Consider the following 18,565-nt stretch of genomic DNA (forward strand, 5'->3'; position numbering starts at 1 on the left):
TGAGCCACCGCACCCAGCCTGAATTTTAACTTTTAATCTTTTGTTTGATTTAAACATTGCTTTTAGTATGATGCCGACACCAGCTGTGCAGAAAGGGCTCTGGAGAGATGTTCATAGCAGCACACACCTGCAGCTCTTCTTCAATTCTGGAGGCTCCAGGGCAGCCAATATTGCATCGTCCAATATGTTCCTTTTTTTTTTTTTTCTGGAGATGTACTTTCGCTCTTGTTGCCCAGGCTGGAGTGCAATGGTGCAATCTCAGCTCACTGCAACCTTTGCCTCCCAGGTTCAAGCGATTCTCCTGCCTCAGCCTCCCGAGTAGCTGGGATTACAGGCACCTGCCACCACGCCCAGCTAATTTTTGCGTTTTTAGTAGAGACAGGGTTTCACCATGTCCAGGCTGGTCTCGAACTGCTGACCTCAGGTGGAACACCTGCCTCAGCCTCCAAAAGTGCTGGGATTACAGGCGTGAGCCATCGCGCCCAGCTGTCCAATAAATTCTTTAGGTCTTTTTGTGTGAGTGTAGAACACTCCATGATACCTGACAGCCTTCAGGTCACGGGCCAGCTTTTTAGCAGTCTCCAGAGTGATAGGCTTCTGTTTGTTCTTGGAAAGTTTCTCAGTAGTAGAGGGGTTATCTCTGATATCAGTTTGGGTCCCAACAAGCAAGAAAGGAGTCTTTGGGACGGTTATCTCAGGCACCCACTTTTTTCACATTTTCAAATGAAGATGGAGAGACCACTGAAAAACAGAGTAGAAATATATCTGTTCGTGGATAACTCAGCGGTTGTAATCTGTTATAATCCTTTGCCCTACAATATCAAAAAGTCCAAGAGTGTATGGTTCTCTACCAGTCGTAACGGTGACTGCGTAGTTGTCAAAAACAGTACATTATTCTGATGGAAATTTGTTTGTTGTGTAGAATATCAGGAGACATGTTTTACCAACAGCAACATCACCCACAACACACTTAATTGTCTGCATTGCTGAAATAGTTTTGTATCCACTTTAAATATTTCAAATCTGATGTTGACCTCAGCTTCTCCACCAGGGCGTTGGCAGCACTCTATTTTTTCTATTTTTAGGCATTTTCCTAATTTAAGTCTACAGTTCAGTGTTAGCCAAAGCTCTTAAATATACTATACAGTAGAAGAAAGTATAGAAATGTTTTCTGAAAAGAATAAGTTACTTAGTGGGTGTGGAGTTGGGACTCACATGTGATAAATTGGTTTCAAAATAGTCTTTAACTTTCTAAAATAAAAATCACTCTGTTGTAGCCTAGTGTAAGCGGAATGGATCCGCCTTTCGGGGATGCCTTTCGAAGCCACACCTTTTCGGAACAAACTCTGATGAGCACAGATCTCTTAGCAAACAGTTCGGATCCAGATTTCATGTATGAACTGGTAAGCAACATTTTCTTGGTTTTGGTCTTGATTGATTTGGGGTAAAAGTTTGTGGGAGAGTTTTTTATTTATAAATGCCTGGGAAAAAAAAAAAAGATGTGCTTGGGCCAAGTTTAATTCTTATGATTATACCTGTAGTAATTTTGTTTGTTTTTATTTTTTTGAGACGGAGTCTTATTCTGTTTCTCAGGCTGTAGTGCGGTGGTGCAATCTTGGCTCACTGCAGTCTCCACCTCCCAGGTTCAAATGATTCTTCTGCCTCAGCCTCCCAAGTAGCTGGGATTACAGGCATGTGTCACCACATCCAACTGATTTTTTTTTTTTTTGTGACAAAGTCTCGCTCTGTCGCCCAGGCTGGAGTGCAGTGGTGCAATCACGGTTCACTGCAACCTCCGTCTCCTGGATTCAAGCAATTATTCTACCTCAGCCACCCAAGTAGCTGGGATTACAGCCACCTGGCACCATGCCCAGCTAATTTTTGCATTTTTAGTAGGGATGGGGTTTCACCACATTGGCCAGGCTAGTCTTGAACTCCTGACCTCAGGCTATCCAACTGCTTCGACCTCCCAAAGTCCTGGGATTACAGGCATGAGTCACCGTGCCTGGCCTACTTTTTGTATTTTTAGTGCAGACAGCATTTCACCATGTCAGCTAGACAGGTCTTGAGCTCCTGACCTCAGGTGATCTGCCCGCCTTGGCCTCCCAAAACGCTGGGATTGCAGGCATGAGCCATCGCACCTGGCCTACACCTAGTAATTTTAAAAGTATGCAGCTGTTGGCTGGGTGCGGTGGCTCATGCCTGTAATCCCAGCACTTTGGAAGGCCAAGGCAGGTGGACCATGAGGTCAGGAGATTGAGACCATCCTGGCCAACATGGTGAAACTCTGTCTCTACTAAAAATACAAAAATTAGCTGGGCATGGTGGTGCGCACCTGTAGTCCTAGCTACTCAGGAGGCTGAGGCAGAAAAATCGCTTGAACCAAGGAGTCAGAAGTTGCGGTGAGCTGAGATCGCCCCATAGCACTCTAGTCTGGCGACAGACTGGAATCTCAAAAAGAAAAAAAAGCATACTGCCGGGCATGGTAGCTCACGCCTGTAATCTCAGCACTTTGAGAGGCCAAGGCGGGTGGATCACCTGCCTGAATTTTAATTTTTAATCTTTAGTTTGATTTAAACATGCATTTATTTATTTGTTTGTTTGTTTGAGACGGAGTCTCTCTGTGTAGCCCAGGCTGGAGTGCAGCGGCACAATCTTGGCTGACTGCAACCTCCGCCTCCTGGGTTCAAATGATTCTCCTGCCTCAGCCTCCCGAGTAGCTGCGATTACAGGCCACCATGCCCGGCTAATTTTTTGTATTTTTAGTAGAGATGGGGTTTCACCATATTGGTCAGGCTGGTCACGAACTCCTGACCTCGTGATCCGCCCACCTCGGCCTCCCAAAGTGCTGGTATTATAGGCGTGAGCCACCGCGCCTGGCCTTAAACATTGCTTTTAGTATGATGCCGACACCAGCTGTGCAGAAAGGGCTCTGGAGAGATGTTCATAGCCACACACACCTGCGGCTCTTCTTCGATTCTGGAGGCTCCAGGGCAGCCAATATTGCTTCATCAAATACATTCTTTTTTTTTTTTGAGATGGAGTTTCACTCTTGTTGCCCAGGCTGGAGTGCAGTGGCGTGATCTAAAATTAGCTGGGTGTGGTGGTGGGTGCTTGTAATCCCAGCTACTCAGGAGGCTGAGGCAGGAGAATCGCTTGAACCCGGGAGACAGAGGTTGCAGTGAGCCGAGATTGCGCCACTGCACTCCAGCCTGAGCAACAAGAGCAAGACTCCGTCTCAAAAAAAAAAAAAGAAACAAATTAACCCATCAAAAATAGTAAAAGATTATGTAAATATCTTCAAATCTAGTTTTTGATAAAGATAATGGACTTTTCAGTGGGAAAACGTTGAGCAAGGCATATGAATGACATAAAGAATGTGACACAAAAATAGCAGTTCCAAACAGGATCTGCCTATACTTATCATTTATTCTTGAGGTAAATAGACACTTAAAATTCATAAGAAAAACATTTTAGGCCGGGCGCGGTGGCTCACGCCTGTAATCCCAGCACTTTGGGAGCCCCAGGCAGGAGGATCACGAGATCGGGAAATTGAGACCATCCTGGCTAACACGGTGAAACCCCATCTCTACTAAAAAATACAAAAAAATTAGCCGGGCGTGGTGGCTGGCACCTGTAGTCCCAGCTACTTGGGAGGCTGAGGTAGGAGAATAGCGTGAATCCAGGAGGCGGAGGTTGCAGTGAGCCGAGATCAAGCCATTGTACTCCAGCCTGGGCGATAGAGCAAGACTCCATCTCAAAAGAAAAAAAGAAAAACATTTTAAAAACAGTTTTAATTACATCAAATTGAAAAAACACAAAAATATATAAAAACTGGAAAACTGAGTACTCAAATGCATAAATCTACTAAAAATTAGTGAATTGTATACTTAATATAGGTTGGTTTTATGGTATGTGAAATTATACTTCAGTAAAACTGTAAAAACATAGACAGGCCAGGTGCAGTGGTCACGCCTGTAATCCCAGCACTTTGGGAGGCTGAGGCAGGTAGATCACGAGGTCAGGAGTTCAAGACCAGCCTGGCCAAGATGGTGTATCTACTAAAAACACAAAAAATTAGCTAGGTGTGGTGGCACGTGCCTGTAATCCCAGCAATTCGGGAGGCTGAGGCAGAGAATTCCTTAAACCCAGAGGCAGTGAGCCAAGATCACGCCACTGCACTCCAGTCTGGGTGACAGAGTGAGATTCTATCTCAAAAACAAACAAACAAAAACAAAACGCAGACAACACACACACACACCCCCCCAAAAAATTAAAAAAAAAAAACAACAAAAAAAACTCTGGAAGACTGAAAACTTCATTTTCTTCCTGTGCCTCCACCTTCCAAACCTTTTACCAAAACATAACTAACAGGTTTTTTTTCTATGCATATGTAAACATATGTATATCTTTTTTTGTATATATATACTTTTTAATTGGATAATATAGATAACAGTTTTCTGTAACTTGCTCTTTTAAAAATAAAAATGTATGGTGGGCAGTCTTTCATGTTTGTACATTAGAGCTAAGCTGCATTTATTTCAATGACTGCAGAGTCTTAACTGATATTTGAAATTGACATCTCCAGTGGCACAAGCCTGTAATCCCAGCAATTTGGGAGGGCAAGGTGGGCGGATCACTTGAGGTCAGGAGTTTGAGACCAGCCTGGCCAACATGGTGAAACCCCGTCTCTACTAAAAATACAAAAAAAAAAAACCTCTAAAATTCATGAGGAGTATTTTACTCTGCCTGCCCAAGTGTTGTTATAAGATCTTGCAAAAGATCTTACCATTCTGTGGCTGAATTCCAGCTCTCTTTGGATTGTTCTTTGCCTCTATATTTAAGTTCCCACTGAAAAGATATCTTCTTCTGTAATGAGGGTGTCTTTATTATTTTCATTGTTACTAATATTTAAAAATTTCCTCTCTCACATATCACATTATTTGCTTTTTAATTGAAGTGTGCCCCCCCCCCCCCACCACTGCTAAGGAGATCCCAAAATCCTTCTAAGATAAGGAAATGTAAACTATTTTCAGGAAGAATGTTTATGGTAAAACTCAAGAGCCCTTGATATTTGGATCATACCTGAGCCTCTCAAGGCACACACTTTCCCTCTTTTTTAAATTTAATTTTTAATTGTTTGTTGTTTGTTTTATTTTCACTCTACTTTTTCTTGCCTAGGGAAATGATGGCATTATATGGAATAATAAAGCATCACGTCAGTAGCCTTTATGTTAAAACAGACCAAAAGTCAAGTACTGATTTATCAGTTTGACATATGGAGGTGAATATTTCCTTCCTAAAATATGATGTGCAATTTCTTTTTTAAAACCTTTCTCAGGATAGAGAGATGAACTACCAACAGAATCCTAGAGACAACTTTCTTTCTTTGGAGGACTGCAAAGACATTGAAAATCTGGAGTCTTTCACAGATGTCCTGGATAATGAGGGTGCTTTAACCTCAAACTGGGAACAGTGGGATACATACTGTGAAGACCTAACAAAATATACCAAACTTACCAGCTGTGACATCTGGGGAACAAAAGAAGTGGATTACTTGGGTCTTGATGACTTTTCTAGTCCTTACCAAGATGAAGAGGTTATAAGTAAAACTCCAACTTTAGCTCAACTTAATAGTGAGGACTCACAGTCTGTTTCTGATTCCCTTTATTACCCCGATTCACTTTTCAGTGTCAAACAAAATCCCTTACCCACTTCATTCCCTGGTAAAAAGATCACAAGCAGAGCAGCTGCTCCTGTGTGTTCTTCTAAGACTCTGCAGGCTGAGGTCCCTTTGTCAGACTGTGTCCAAAAAGCAAGTAAACCCACTTCAAGCACACAAATCATGGTGAAGACCAACATGTATCATAATGAAAAGGTGAACTTTCATGTTGAATGTAAAGACTATGTAAAAAAGGCAAAGGTAAAGATCAACCCAGTGCAACAGAGCCGGCCCTTTTTGAGCCAGATTCACACAGATGCAGCAAAGGAGAACACCTGCTACTGTGGTGCAGTGGCAAAGAGACAAGAGAAAAAAGGGATGGAGCCTCTTCAAGGTCATGCCACTCCCGCTTTGCCTTTTAAAGAAACCCAGGAACTATTACTAAGTCCCTTACCCCAGGAAGGTCCTGGGTCACTTGCAGCAGGAGAGAGCAGCAGTCTTTCTGCCAGTACATCAGTCTCAGATTCATCCCAGAAAAAAGAAGAGCACAATTATTCTCTTTTTGTCTCCGACAACTTGGGTGAACAGCCAACCAAATGCAGTCCTGAAGAAGATGAGGAGGACGAGGAGGATGTTGATGATGAGGACCATGATGAAGGATTCGGCAGCGAGCATGAACTGTCTGAAAATGAGGAGGAGGAAGAAGAGGAAGAGGATTATGAAGATGATAAGGATGATGATATTAGTGATACTTTCTCTGAACCAGGTATTATCATGCTTGCAAGCTTACCAGACTGACCTTTGTATTACTATTTTGAAATAGAAAGGTTTTGGTTTCTATTTTGTTTGGATAATTTCTTTATTTTAGTTTGGGAATTAAATGACTTAAACCTTGGCTTGAATGATCACTTTTGCTCACATAGGGATTCATAAGCTAATTCCTTGAGGGCTTATTTTTTATTATTTTATTTCTTATTTTCAAAATTAAAATAGACATGGGAGCTTGTTGTTGTTGCCCAGGCTGGTCTCAAACTCCTGGGCTCAGGCTATCCTCCCACCTTGGCCTCCTAAAGTGTTGGGATTACAGGCGTGAGCCACTGTGCCCAGCTGAGGACATACTCTTAATGTATCTTATGTTAAGTGACCTGTTTTGTCATTCACTTGAGCATTTATGCTAAGACACCAAGAATTTATTGTTTTAAAAATATTCCTGTTTAGGGCCAGGCACAGTGGCTCACGCCTGTAATCCCAGCACTTTGGGAGGCCGAGGTGGGTGGATCACCTGAGGTCAGGAGTTAAAGACCAGCCTGACCAACACAGCAAAACCCTGTCTCTACCAAAAATACAAAAATTAGGTGTTGTGGCACTCACCTGTAATCCCAGCTACTCCGGAGGTTGAGGCAGGAGAATCACTTGAACCCAGGAGGCTGAAGTTGTGGTGAGCTGAGATTGCGCCATTGCACTCCAACCTGGGCAATAAGAGTGAAAGTCTGTCTCAACAACAACAAAAAATAATAAATAAAAATATTCCTGTTTATGCATGTGTCTCTCTATTATAGTTGAGATAAGTTAGGAGTATACAGAATGTTGAACCAAGTGATGATGGTTTATATTACTCATGCCAATACCCAACAAAGTCTATTTATGAATAATGTAAAAGAGAGCATTTTCTTTGTGTCTGCTAACATTTTAATTTACATCATATTTTCCTATTTAAGAAAAATACATGCTGTAATTTGGTGAGCATGAAGGAGACTCTGCTTTATTTATATACAGTGCATATAAATAAAAGGGACAAAGAAAATGAAATCTGTGGGGGAACTGGTTCATTTTAGCATTTACATGCTTGGGCTTTTGGCACTGTTGGCTTGTGCAGTTTATTTATAAAAATGGTATTGCCAAGTGGCACATGGTTGAAAATGCACAAAGAAGTAAAGATCTTCAAATTTAAACTAAAGTTATTTTCTTCAAAAATAGTGTTGATACTAACTCTGCATGAAAACTAAGTTATTATTATAAAAAAAGAAACCGAAATATCAAAGAGAACCCTTTTGTTATGATGATGATTGCTGGAATTTCAGGCAGTATAAACATAGATATTTAATTTTCTGAAAGGTGTTTAAAGTATAATACCTGTATTGTAACTAGTGAAACGTTATTATTACTAAGAACTTTTCCTTTGGTGAAATCTTTCTGTTACACAAATGTTTAGATTTATGCATTTGACACAAACAAATTTTTTGATTTGGGTGGAGTTTCAGGTAAGTAAAAGATACTTGAATATGGAAGAAAAGGGTTTGTGCCTTCTTCGTTGGTTTACTGTACAACTCTATGTAGTCTAGGTAGAATAATGGTCTTTTTATAATACAGGAAAATTTTTCTCTTGGCAAGTGAATAAAATCTGCTTTGAGATGTTTCAAGGAGACTTTGACTATAGGTAGGGGTAATTTATATAACTCCCTGCACTTGGAAGATCATAGTGCTGTTCATGAGTGGTCCTTAAAGTCTTGACAGATCAGTCCTGTTGCTTTGAGTCTCGTATGTAGGAGTAGGGGAAGGGTGAGACAAAGAGAGGATGGGTAATTAAGGGAAATGGCAAATGTAGGGAAGGAAATGCCTTTAGCAGCTGGTGCTTAAAGGAATATATAGATCAGAAGGAGTCAGTAAATCCTACAGTAAACCCTACCATCATCAAGGCAGCAGGGACTACATTATCTACCTGACTTTTGATTGTAGTTTTGCTTTTCTTTGACTTTTCCCCCACAACTTTATCAGGGTGTGTTTGCAAATAGAAATTGTATATGTTTAAAGTGTACAACATGTTTTGATACATGTACACGTTGTGAAATGATTACCAAAATCAGGCTAGTTAACATACCCATCACTTCACATTGTAGGGTGGTAAGAACATTTAACATCTACTCTCTTAACAAATTTTGCCTACACAATACAGTTTTGTTTTGTTTTGTTTTTTGAGACAAGATATGGCTCAGTTGCCTACCCTGCAGTGCAGTGGCACAGTCTTGGCTCACTGCAACCTCCGCTTCCCTGGCTCAAGCTACCCTCCCACTACAGCCTTCCAAGTAGCTAGGACCACAGGTGTGCACCATCATGCCCAGCTAATTTTTGTATCTTTTGTTGAGATGGGGTTTTGCCATGTTGCCCAGGCAAGTCTTGAACTTGTGAGCTAAGCCACCTGCCCGCCTCGCCTCCCAAAGTGCTGGGATTACAGGCGTGAGCCACCACTCCCAGCCCAGTATTGTTATATGTAGTCACAATGCTGTATGTTAGATCTCCAGAGCTTATTCATCCTGCATAACTGAAACTTTGTACCTTTTGACCAACATTCTTCCCATTTCCCCCAACCCCCAGCCCCTGGCAGCCTCCATTCTACTTTCTACTCTCTGATCCTGAGTTTGACTTTTTTTCTAAGATTTCGCATATAAGTGAGATCATGCTGTATTTGTCTTTCTGTGCCTGGCTTATTTCACTTAGCATAATATCTTCCAGGTTCATCCACGTTATCACAAAGACAGGATGTCCTTTCTTTTTAAGGCTGAATAATATTCCTGTGTGTGTGGGCATGTGTGTATAACTCTTACATTTTCTTTATGTGTGTGTTCATTGTTGGCCCCTTTGTTGATTCCTTATCTTGGATTATGTGAATACTGTTGCAGTGAACATAGGAATGCAGATATCTCTTCAAGATACTGACTATTTATTTTGGCTGTATCCCCAGAAGTGGGATTGCTGGATCATATGATCTTTCTATTTTTAATTTTTTGAGGAACTTCCAGGCTGTTTTCCATAAAGACTGTACCAATTTACATTCCCACCAATAGTTTACAAGAGTTCTCTTTTTTTCCACATCCTCAACAACACTTGCTATCATTTATCTTTTTGATAATAGCCATGGTGACAGGTATGAGGTGATATCTCATTGTGGCTTTCGTTTATATTTCTCTGATGATTAGTGGTATTGAGCATGTTTTCATATACTTCTTGGCCATTTGGATGTCTTTTAAAAAATGTTTATTCAGGTCCTTTGCCCATTTTTTAATTGGATTGTTTTCTTGCTATTACATTGTTTGGGTTCCTTGTATATTTTGGATATTAACTCCTTATCAGACGTATGGTTTGCAGATATTTTTCTTTCATTTCGTAGGTAGTCTCTTCACTCTGTTAATTGTTTATTTGGCTGTGTGGGGAGCTTTTTGGTTTGATGCAATCTCATTTGTTTATTTTTGCTTTTGTTGCCAGTGCTTTTGGAGTTATATATTTAAAAAATCATTGCCCATACCAATGTCAAGAATCCTTTTTCGTGTTTTCTCCTAGTATTTTTATTGTTAGTTTTTATGTTTAAGTCTTTAATCCATTTTGAGTTGATTTTTTAATATGGTATGAGATAAGAGTCTCCAATTTCATTATTCTGCCTTTGAATATCCAGTTTTCTCATAACCATTTATTGAAGAGACTATCCTGTTGTTTCTGGCACCTTTGCCAAGGATTAATTAATGGGACATAATGTGGGAATTTATTTCTGGGCTGTTTCATTGGTATATATGTCTGTTTTTATGCCAGTACCATATTGTTATAATTACTATAGCTTTGTAATATATTTTGAAATCAGATAATATGATGCCTCCAGCTTTGTTTTTCTTGCCCCAGATAGCTTTGGCTATTCAGAATCTTTTGTGATTTCATATGGCTTTTAGGGTCTTTTTCCCTTTATTTAAGGATTGCATTGAATCTGTGGTTCACTTTGGGTAATATGGGTATTTTGGCCATATTAATTCTTCCAATCCATAAACACAGGATATCCTTCTATTTATTTGTGTCTTCAGTTTCTTTCACCAGTGTTGTATAGTTTTCAGTGTATAGATTTTTCACCTTCTTGGTTAAATTTTTTTCTAAGTTTTTTTTTGGTGTGATACTATTGTAAATGGGATTGTTTTTCTTATTTCTTTTTTGGATAGTTAGCATATAGAAACACAACTGATTTTTGAATAATGATTTTTATCCTGCAGCTTTACTGAATTAGTTTATTCGTTCTAACAATTTTATCTAACAATTATGAAGTCCTTTTTCTTTTTTTTTCTTTTTCTTTTTCTTTCTTTCTTTGTTTTTTTTTTTTTTTTGAGGCGGAGTCTTGCTCTGTTGCCCAGGCTGGAATGCAGTGGCGCGATCTTGACTCACTGCAAGCTCTGCCTCCCGGGTTCACGCCATTCTCCTGCCTCAACCTCCCAAGTAGCTGGGACTACAGGAGCCCGCCACTATGCCCAGCTAATTTTTTGTATTTTTTTAAGTAGAGACGGGGTTTCACTATGTGAGCCAGGATGGTCTTGATTTCCCTTACCTCATGATCCGCCCGCCTTGGCCTCCCAAAGTGCTGGGATTACAGGCGTGAGCCACTGCACCCGGCCCTCGTCCTTAGGGTTTTCTATATACAAGATCATGGCATCCACTAACAGAGACAATTTCTTTTCCTATTTGGATGCCTTTCTTTCTTTGTTTTGTTTCTTTCCCTGCCTCCCTTCCCTCCCTTCCTGTCTTCCCTCCCTCCCTCCCTTCCTTTTGTCTTTCCTTCCCCCCCTCCCCCTCCCCTCCCTTCGCTTCCCCCTTCCCCTCCCTTCCCCCTCCCCTCCCCTTCCTTCCCCTCTCCTTCCCTCCCCCTTCCCCTCCCCCCTCCCCTCCCATACTACTCCTCTCCCTTCCCCCGTCCCTCCCCCTTTCCCCTCCCCCTTTCCCCTCCCCCTTTCCCCTCCCCCTCCCCCTCCCCTTCCCCCTCCCCTTCCCCCTCCCCTTCCCCCTTCCCCCTTCTCCCTTCCCCCCTCCCCTTTCCCATCTCCTCCCCCCTCCCCTCCCTATTCCCTCCTCTCCCCTCCTTTCTTCTCCCCTTTTCTTCCCTTCCCTCCCCTTCTCTTCCCTTCCCTCCCCTTCCCTTTCTTTTGCATAATTTCTCTAGGTAGGACTTATATTATTATCAATATATTGAATAGTAGTTGAGAGAATGGGCATCCTTGTCATGTTCCTGGTCTTAGAGAAAAAGCTTTCAGGTTTTCATCACTGAGTACAATGTTAGCTGTGGGTTTGTCGTATACGGCCTTTATTATGTTGAGGTATGTTCCTTTTATATGTAATTTGTTAAGTGTTTTTTGTCATGAAAGCATGTTGAATTTTTTTAAGCAAATTCTTTCAGATCTTGAAGCATGTTGAATTTTGTCACATGTTCTTTCCATATCTATTGAGATGATCATATTATTTTTATCCTTCAGTCTGTTAATGTGGTATATCATTGGTTGATATGCATATATTGAATCATCCTTGCATCTCAAAGACAAATCCCACTTAATCATGATGTATGATTCTTTTAATGTGCTGTTGAATATGGCTTGCTCGTATTTTGTTGAGGATTTTTGCATCCATGTCCATCAGGGATACTGGCCTGTGGTTTTTTTTTTTTTTTTTTTTTTTTTCCCGAGACGGAGTCTTGCTCTGTCCCCCAGGCTGGAGTGCAGTGGCGTGATCTCGGCTCACTGCAAGCCCTGCCTCCTAGGTTCACGCCATTCTCCTGCCTCAGCCTCCCAAGTAGCTGGGACTACAGGCGCCTGCCACCACACCCGGCTAATTTTTTTGTATTTTTAGTAGAGACGGGGTTTCACCATGTTAGCCAGGATGGTCTCGATCTCCTGACCTCGTGATCCGCCCGCCTTGGCCTCCCAAAGTGCTGGGATTACAGGCTTGAGCCACCACGCCCGGCCTGGCCCGTGGTTTTCTTACCTCATGTGTTCTTGTTTAGTTTTGGTATCATGGTGATACTGGCCTCATAAAATGGGTTTGGAAATGTTCTCTCCTCTACATTTCCTTTGGAAGGATTTATATTAATTCTTCCTTCAATACTTGAGTTTTTTGTAAGTTTTTTGTAAGTTTTTGTAAGTTTTTTGTAACTCATTGAGAGTTTTTTGTTTGTTTGTTTGAGACGGAGTCTTACTCTGTCACCCAGGTTGGAGTGCAGTGGCACGATCTCGGCTCGCTGCAATCTTCACCTCCTGGGTTAAGTGATTCTCGTGCCTCAGCCTCCCAAGCAGTTGGCACTACAGGCACTCACCACCATACCTGGCTAATTTTTGTATTTTTAGTAGAGATGAGGTTTTGCCATGTTGGCCAGGCTAGTCTGGAACACCAGACCTCAGGTGATCTGCCCACCTTGGCCTCCCGAAATGCTGGGATTACAGATGTGAGCCCCCGTGCCCGGCTGACAGTTTTTAATTACTGATTCAGTGTTCTTTCTTGTTACTGGTTTGTTCAGCTTTGCTATTTTTTCTCATGATTCAGTCTTGGTATGTTTCTAGGAAATTATCCGTTTCTTCTAGGTTATTCAATTTGTTGGTGTATAATTGTTTATAGTAGTCCTTAATGATTCTTTACATTTCTGTAATATTAAATCTGATTTCTCCTCTTTCATTTTACTAAGATCTTTTTTTCTTAGTTTAGCTAAAAGTTTTTAAATTTTGTTTTCGTTTCAACAAAAAACTGTTCATTGATCTTTTTAGTGTCCAGTTCATTTATGTCTGCTCTGATCTTTGTTATTTTCTTCCTTCTGCTAACTTTGGGTTAGTTTGTTCTTCTTTTTTTACTTCCTTGAGGTGTAAAGTTTGGTTGTTTATTTGAGATCTTTTTTTTTTCTTGATGTAGGTATTTATTACCGTAAGGTTCCCTCTTGGATTTACTTTTGCTGCATCCTGTAAGTTTTGATATGTTGTGTTTCCATTTTTGCTTGTCTCAACATATTTTTGTGTTCCTCTTTTGATTTCTTCTTTGAGCCATTGGTTGTTCAGGAGTATGTTGTTTAATGTCTACATATTTGTGAATTTTCCAATTTTCCTTCTTTTTTTTTTTGAGACGGAGTCTCGCTCTGTCGCCCAGGCTGGAGTGCAGTGGCACGATCTTGACTCACTACAAGCTCTGCCTCCCGGGTTCACGCCATTCTCCTGCCTCAGCCTCCCAAGTAGCTGGGACTACAGGTGCCCACCACCATGCCTGGCTAATTTTTTTGCATTTTTAATAGAGATGGGGTTTCACCATGTTAGCCAGGATGGTTTCAATCTCCTGACCTTGTGATCCACCTGCCTTGGCCTCCCAAAGCGCTGGGATTACAGGCTTGAGCCACGGTGCCCGGCCCCAGTTTTCCTTCTGATTTCTAGTTATACAATTGCCAAAATATCATACTTGGTATTATTTCAGTCTTCTTAAATTTGTTAAGACTTGTTTTGTGGCCTCACATATGATCTAAACTGGAGAATGTTGTGTTTGTGCTTGAAAAGAGTATATATTCTGCTGCTGTCAGGTGAAATGTTCTATATAGGTCTGTTAGCTCCATTTGGTCTGAAGTGTTATTCAGATCCATTGTTTTCTTAATTGATACTCTGATGATCTATCCATTGTTGAAAATGGAGTGTTGAAGTCCCCTGTATTACTGTCTGTTTTTTCCTTTAATTCTATTAATATTTGCTTCATTTACTTAGGTGCTTTGATAAGGGAATACATATATTTACTATATATATAAAACCTCTAGATGAATCAACAAACCCTTTATTATTATATAAAGACCTTCTTTGTCTTGTGACAGTTGTTTTTTTTTTTTTTACTGTGGGTTTTTTTTTTCTTTTGAGACAATCTTACCCTGTTACCCAGGCTGCTGGTATGATAGTACCAGTACTGTCACAGCTCACTGCAGCCTCAACTACTTGGGCTTCAGCCTTCTAAATAGCTGGGACTATAGGTGTGTGCCACCTCTTGTGACAGTTTTTGATTTAACATCTGTTTTGTCTGATATAAGTATAGCCAACTCTGCCCTTTTTGGTTGCCATTTCCATGGAATATCTCTTTTCATTTCTTCACTTATAGCTTACATGCATCCTTTTTATTTTTTTGAGACAGGGTCTTGCTCTGTTGCCCAGGCTGGAGTGCAGTGGTACAGTCACTGCTCACTACAGTCTTGACCTGCCAGACTCAAGCAATCTTCCCACCTCAGCCTCCTGAGTAGTTAGGACTACAGGCATGCACCCCCGTACCAAGCTAATTTTTGTATTGTTTGTAGAGATGAGGTCTCCCTATGTTGCCTAGGCTGGTCTCGAACTCCTGGACTCAAGTGATCTACCTGCCTTGGCCTCTCAAACTGCTGGGATTACAGGTGTGAGCCACTGTGCCTGGCTACATGCGGGCAACATAGAGTTGGTTCTTGGTTTTTTATTCATTCAGCCACTCTGTATCTTTTTATTGGGTATTGATAGGTAAGGATTTACTATTACCTTTTTTTAAATGTTTTCTGACTGTTTTATAGTCCTTTTGTTACTTCCTCTTTCGCTCTCTTCCTTTGTGATTTGTTGGGTTTTTTGTAGTGGTATGCTTTGATTCCTTTTTCTTTATCTTTTGTGTTATCTATACTACAGATTTTTCTTTGTGATTACCATGGGACTTACATGAAACATCTTTTTTAAGCTGGTAATAGTTTAACTTCTGATATACATAAAATATCTACACTTTACACTTTTTATTGATACCACTGTTAACATCTTTTCATACTGTGTATATATATCCCTTAAGAAATTATTTCATATATAGCTTTTTTTTTTTTTTGAGACAGAGTCTTGCTCTGTCACCCAGGCTGGAGTGCAGTGGCACAATCTTGGCTCACTGCAACCTCCTCCTCCCAGGTTCAAATGATTCTCCTGCCTCAGCCTCCCAAGTAGCTGGGATTACAGGCACCTGCCACCACACCTGGCTAATTTTCTGTATTTTTTTTTTTTTTTTTAGTAGAGACGGGGTTTCATCATGTTGGTCAGGCTGGTCTTGAACTCTTGACCTCGAGTGATTTGCCCACCTTGGCCTCCCAAAGTGCTGGGATTACTAGTGTGAGTCACCATGCATAGCCAAAATTATTTTGTATATAGTTATTTTTAATGCCTTTTTCTTTTAACTTTTATACTAGCATTAAAAGTGTTTTGCATACCAGTGTTAAAGTATTAGAGCATTCTGAATATGACTGTGTTCTTACTTTTACACAGTGAATTTTATACTTTCATGTTTTCTTTTCTTTTTTTTGTTGAGATAGAGTCTCACTCTGTCGCCCAGGCTGGAGTGCAGTGGTGTGATCTCAGCTAACTGCAGCTCCGCCTCCCGGGTTCAAGTGATTCTCCTGCCTCAGCCTCCTGAGTAGCTGGGATTACAGGCGACCACCACCACGCCTGGCTAATTTTTGTATTTTTAGTAAAGACAGGGTTTCACCATGTTGGCCTGGCTAGTCTCAAACTCCTGACCTCAGGTGATGCACCCACCTTGGCCTCTCAAAGTGCTAGGCTTGCAGGTGTGAGCCACTGCCCCCGACCCATGTGTTTTCATTGTTGTTGGTTAGCATCCTTTCATATCAACTTGAAGAACTCCCATTAACATTTCTTGTAAAGCAGTCCTACTGCTGATGAACTCCCTCAGCTTTTGTTTTCTGGGAAAGTTTTTTTTTTTTTTTCCCTTGAGAGATAGGGTCTCACTATGTTACTCAGGTTGGTGTTCAACTCCTGAGCTTAAGCAATCCTCCCAGTTCAGTCTCTCTTTTTTTTGGAGATGGAGTCTCGCTCTGTTGCCCAGGCTGGAGTGCAGTGGCGTGATCTCGGCTCACTACAAGCTCTGCCTCCCAGGTTCATGCCATTCTTCTGCCTCACCCTCCCGAGTAGCTGGTACTACAGGTGCCCGCCACCGCGCCCGGCTAATTTTTTGTATTTTTAATAGAAATGGGGTTCCATTGTGTTAGCCAGGATGGTCTCGATCTCCTGACCTCGTGATCCACCCATCTCGGCCTCCCAAAGTGCTGGGATTACAGGCATGAGCCACCGCGCCTGGCCCCAGTTCAGTCTCTTGAGTAGCTAGAACTACTGATGTGCATCATCATTCCCAACTCAGGAAAGCTTTTATTTGTTTTTTTCATTTGTGAAGGACAGCTTGCTTGCTGGATATGGTGTTCTGTGTAGGTTTTTTTTTTTTTTTCCTTGAGACAGGGTCTTACTCTGTTGCCCAGGCTAGAGTGCAATGGCATGATCCCAGCTCACTGCACTCTCAATCTCCTGGCCTCAAGCAATCCTTCCACCTCAGCCTTCCAAGTAGCTGAGGTGTATGCCACCACAGCCAGCTAATTTTTGTATTTTTTTGCAGAGATGGGGTTTTACCATGTTACCCAGGCTGGTCTTATACTCCTAGGCTGAAGCATTTTACCCACCTCGGCCTCCGAAAGTGCTGGGATTACTTGCGTGAGCCACCGTGCCCAGCCCAGTGGTTTTTTTTCTTTCAGCACTTTGAATATGTTATCTCATTCTCTTCTAGCCTTCAAGGTTTCTGCTGAGAAAACCACTGACAGTCTTGTGAGAGTTTCATTGTATATGACAAGTTGCTTTTCTCTTGCTGCTTTCAAAAATCTCTTTTTGTCTTTGACTTTCCAGAATTTGATCATAATGTATCTTGGCGAAGTTTGTTTTTTTCTTTCTTTCTTTTTTGAGATGGAGTCTCGCTCTGTTGCCCAGGCTAGAGTTCAGTGGCATGATCTCGGCTCACTGCAAGCTTTGTCTCCCGGGTTCGCGCCATTCTCCTGCCTCAGGCTCTCAAGTAGCTGGGACTACAGGCGCCCACCACCACGCCCAGCTAATTTTTTGTATTTTTAGTAGGGACAGGTTTTCACTGTGTTGGCCAGGATGGTCTCGATGATCTGACCTCGTGATCCACCTGCCTCGGCCTCCCGAAGTGCTAAGATTACAGGCATGAGCCATCGCACCTGGCCGAAGTTTTTTTTTTTAAGATGAAGTCTTGCCACTCTGTCACCCAGGCTGGAGTGCAGTGGCACCGTCATGACCCACTGCAACCTCTGCCTCCTGGGTTCAAGTGATTCTCCTGCCTCAGCCTCCTGAGTAGCTAGGATTACAGGCGCCCACCACCATACCTAGCTAATTTTTGTATTTTTAGTAGAGACGGGGTTTCACCATGTTGGTCAGGCTGGTCTTGAACTCCTGACCTCAGGTAATCTGCCCCCATCAGCCTCCCAAAATGCTGGGATTAAAGGTGTGAGTCACTGCGCCTGGCCTGTCATTATTACTTTAAATAAGCTTTCTGCCCCTTTCTCTTTCTTTACTCTTTTCACTATTCCTATAATGTGCATTTCATTTTGCTTGATGGTGTCCCATAAATCCTGTAGGCTAACTTTATTCTTTTTCATTCCTTTTTCTTTTTGTTCCTCTAACTGGATAATTTCAAATGACCTGTCTTTGAGCTCATTGCTTCTTTCTTCTGTTTGATCAAGTCTTCTGTTGAATTGCCCTGTGGAATTTTTCATTTTAGTCCTTGTGTTCTTTAGCTCTGGATTGCATATAGTTGTCTATGTTCTCTTGTTGCTCACTGAGCTTCTTTAATACAATTGTTTTGAATTATTTGTTACGAAGTTCATAGATCTGCATTATTTTGGATCAGTTGCTGGTGCTTAATTTTCTTCCTTTGCTAGTGTCATTTGTCCCTGATCATTTGTGATCCTTGTAGCCTTGAATTGGTGTCTCTACATTTAAACATGTGGGCACCTCTTCTAGTCTTTATAGACTGGCTTTGTCAAGGAAAGCCCTTCACTTGTCAGCTCATCTAGAGGTTCTGGGTGGACTTGCTGAAGGGCTCTGCAGGCAAGTTTGCTCCTGGATTCCTTGGATAGGCTGGCCTATTGCTGGAGTCAGTGGGCAGGTGGACCTGAGGCTTGGGTCTGTAGAGGTCATCCTGGTGCCTGGAACTGTGGAAGCAGGCCTGGAGCCTGGGTCATTTGGGGTCAGTCTGAAACCTGGGTCCATAGGAGCTGATGTGGCAGTGGGGTGGGCTTTGAGT

The 18,565-nt window shown here is 41.7% G+C and overlaps 1 protein-coding gene and 1 pseudogene across 3 annotated transcripts in view; one reads left to right on the top strand and one right to left on the bottom strand.

Moving 5' to 3' along the window:
- The window catches only part of CREBRF (CREB3 regulatory factor), an 85,825-nt gene that overhangs the window by 34,975 nt on the left and 32,285 nt on the right, over positions 1-18,565 (top strand). For all 3 annotated transcript variants that reach the window (XM_045394514.2, XM_015451392.3, XM_065547051.1), the window contains exons 3-4: positions 1,278-1,403; positions 5,342-6,428. In XM_045394514.2, coding sequence (XP_045250449.2) covers positions 1,278-1,403; positions 5,342-6,428 — 1,213 coding nt within the window. The remainder of the gene's footprint in view (positions 1-1,277; positions 1,404-5,341; positions 6,429-18,565) is intronic.
- On the bottom strand, positions 49-984 carry LOC102120255 (cell division control protein 42 homolog; annotated as a pseudogene).

Source organism: Macaca fascicularis, chromosome 6 (assembly GCF_037993035.2).
Source record: "Macaca fascicularis isolate 582-1 chromosome 6, T2T-MFA8v1.1".
Lineage (NCBI taxonomy): Eukaryota > Metazoa > Chordata > Mammalia > Primates > Cercopithecidae > Macaca > Macaca fascicularis.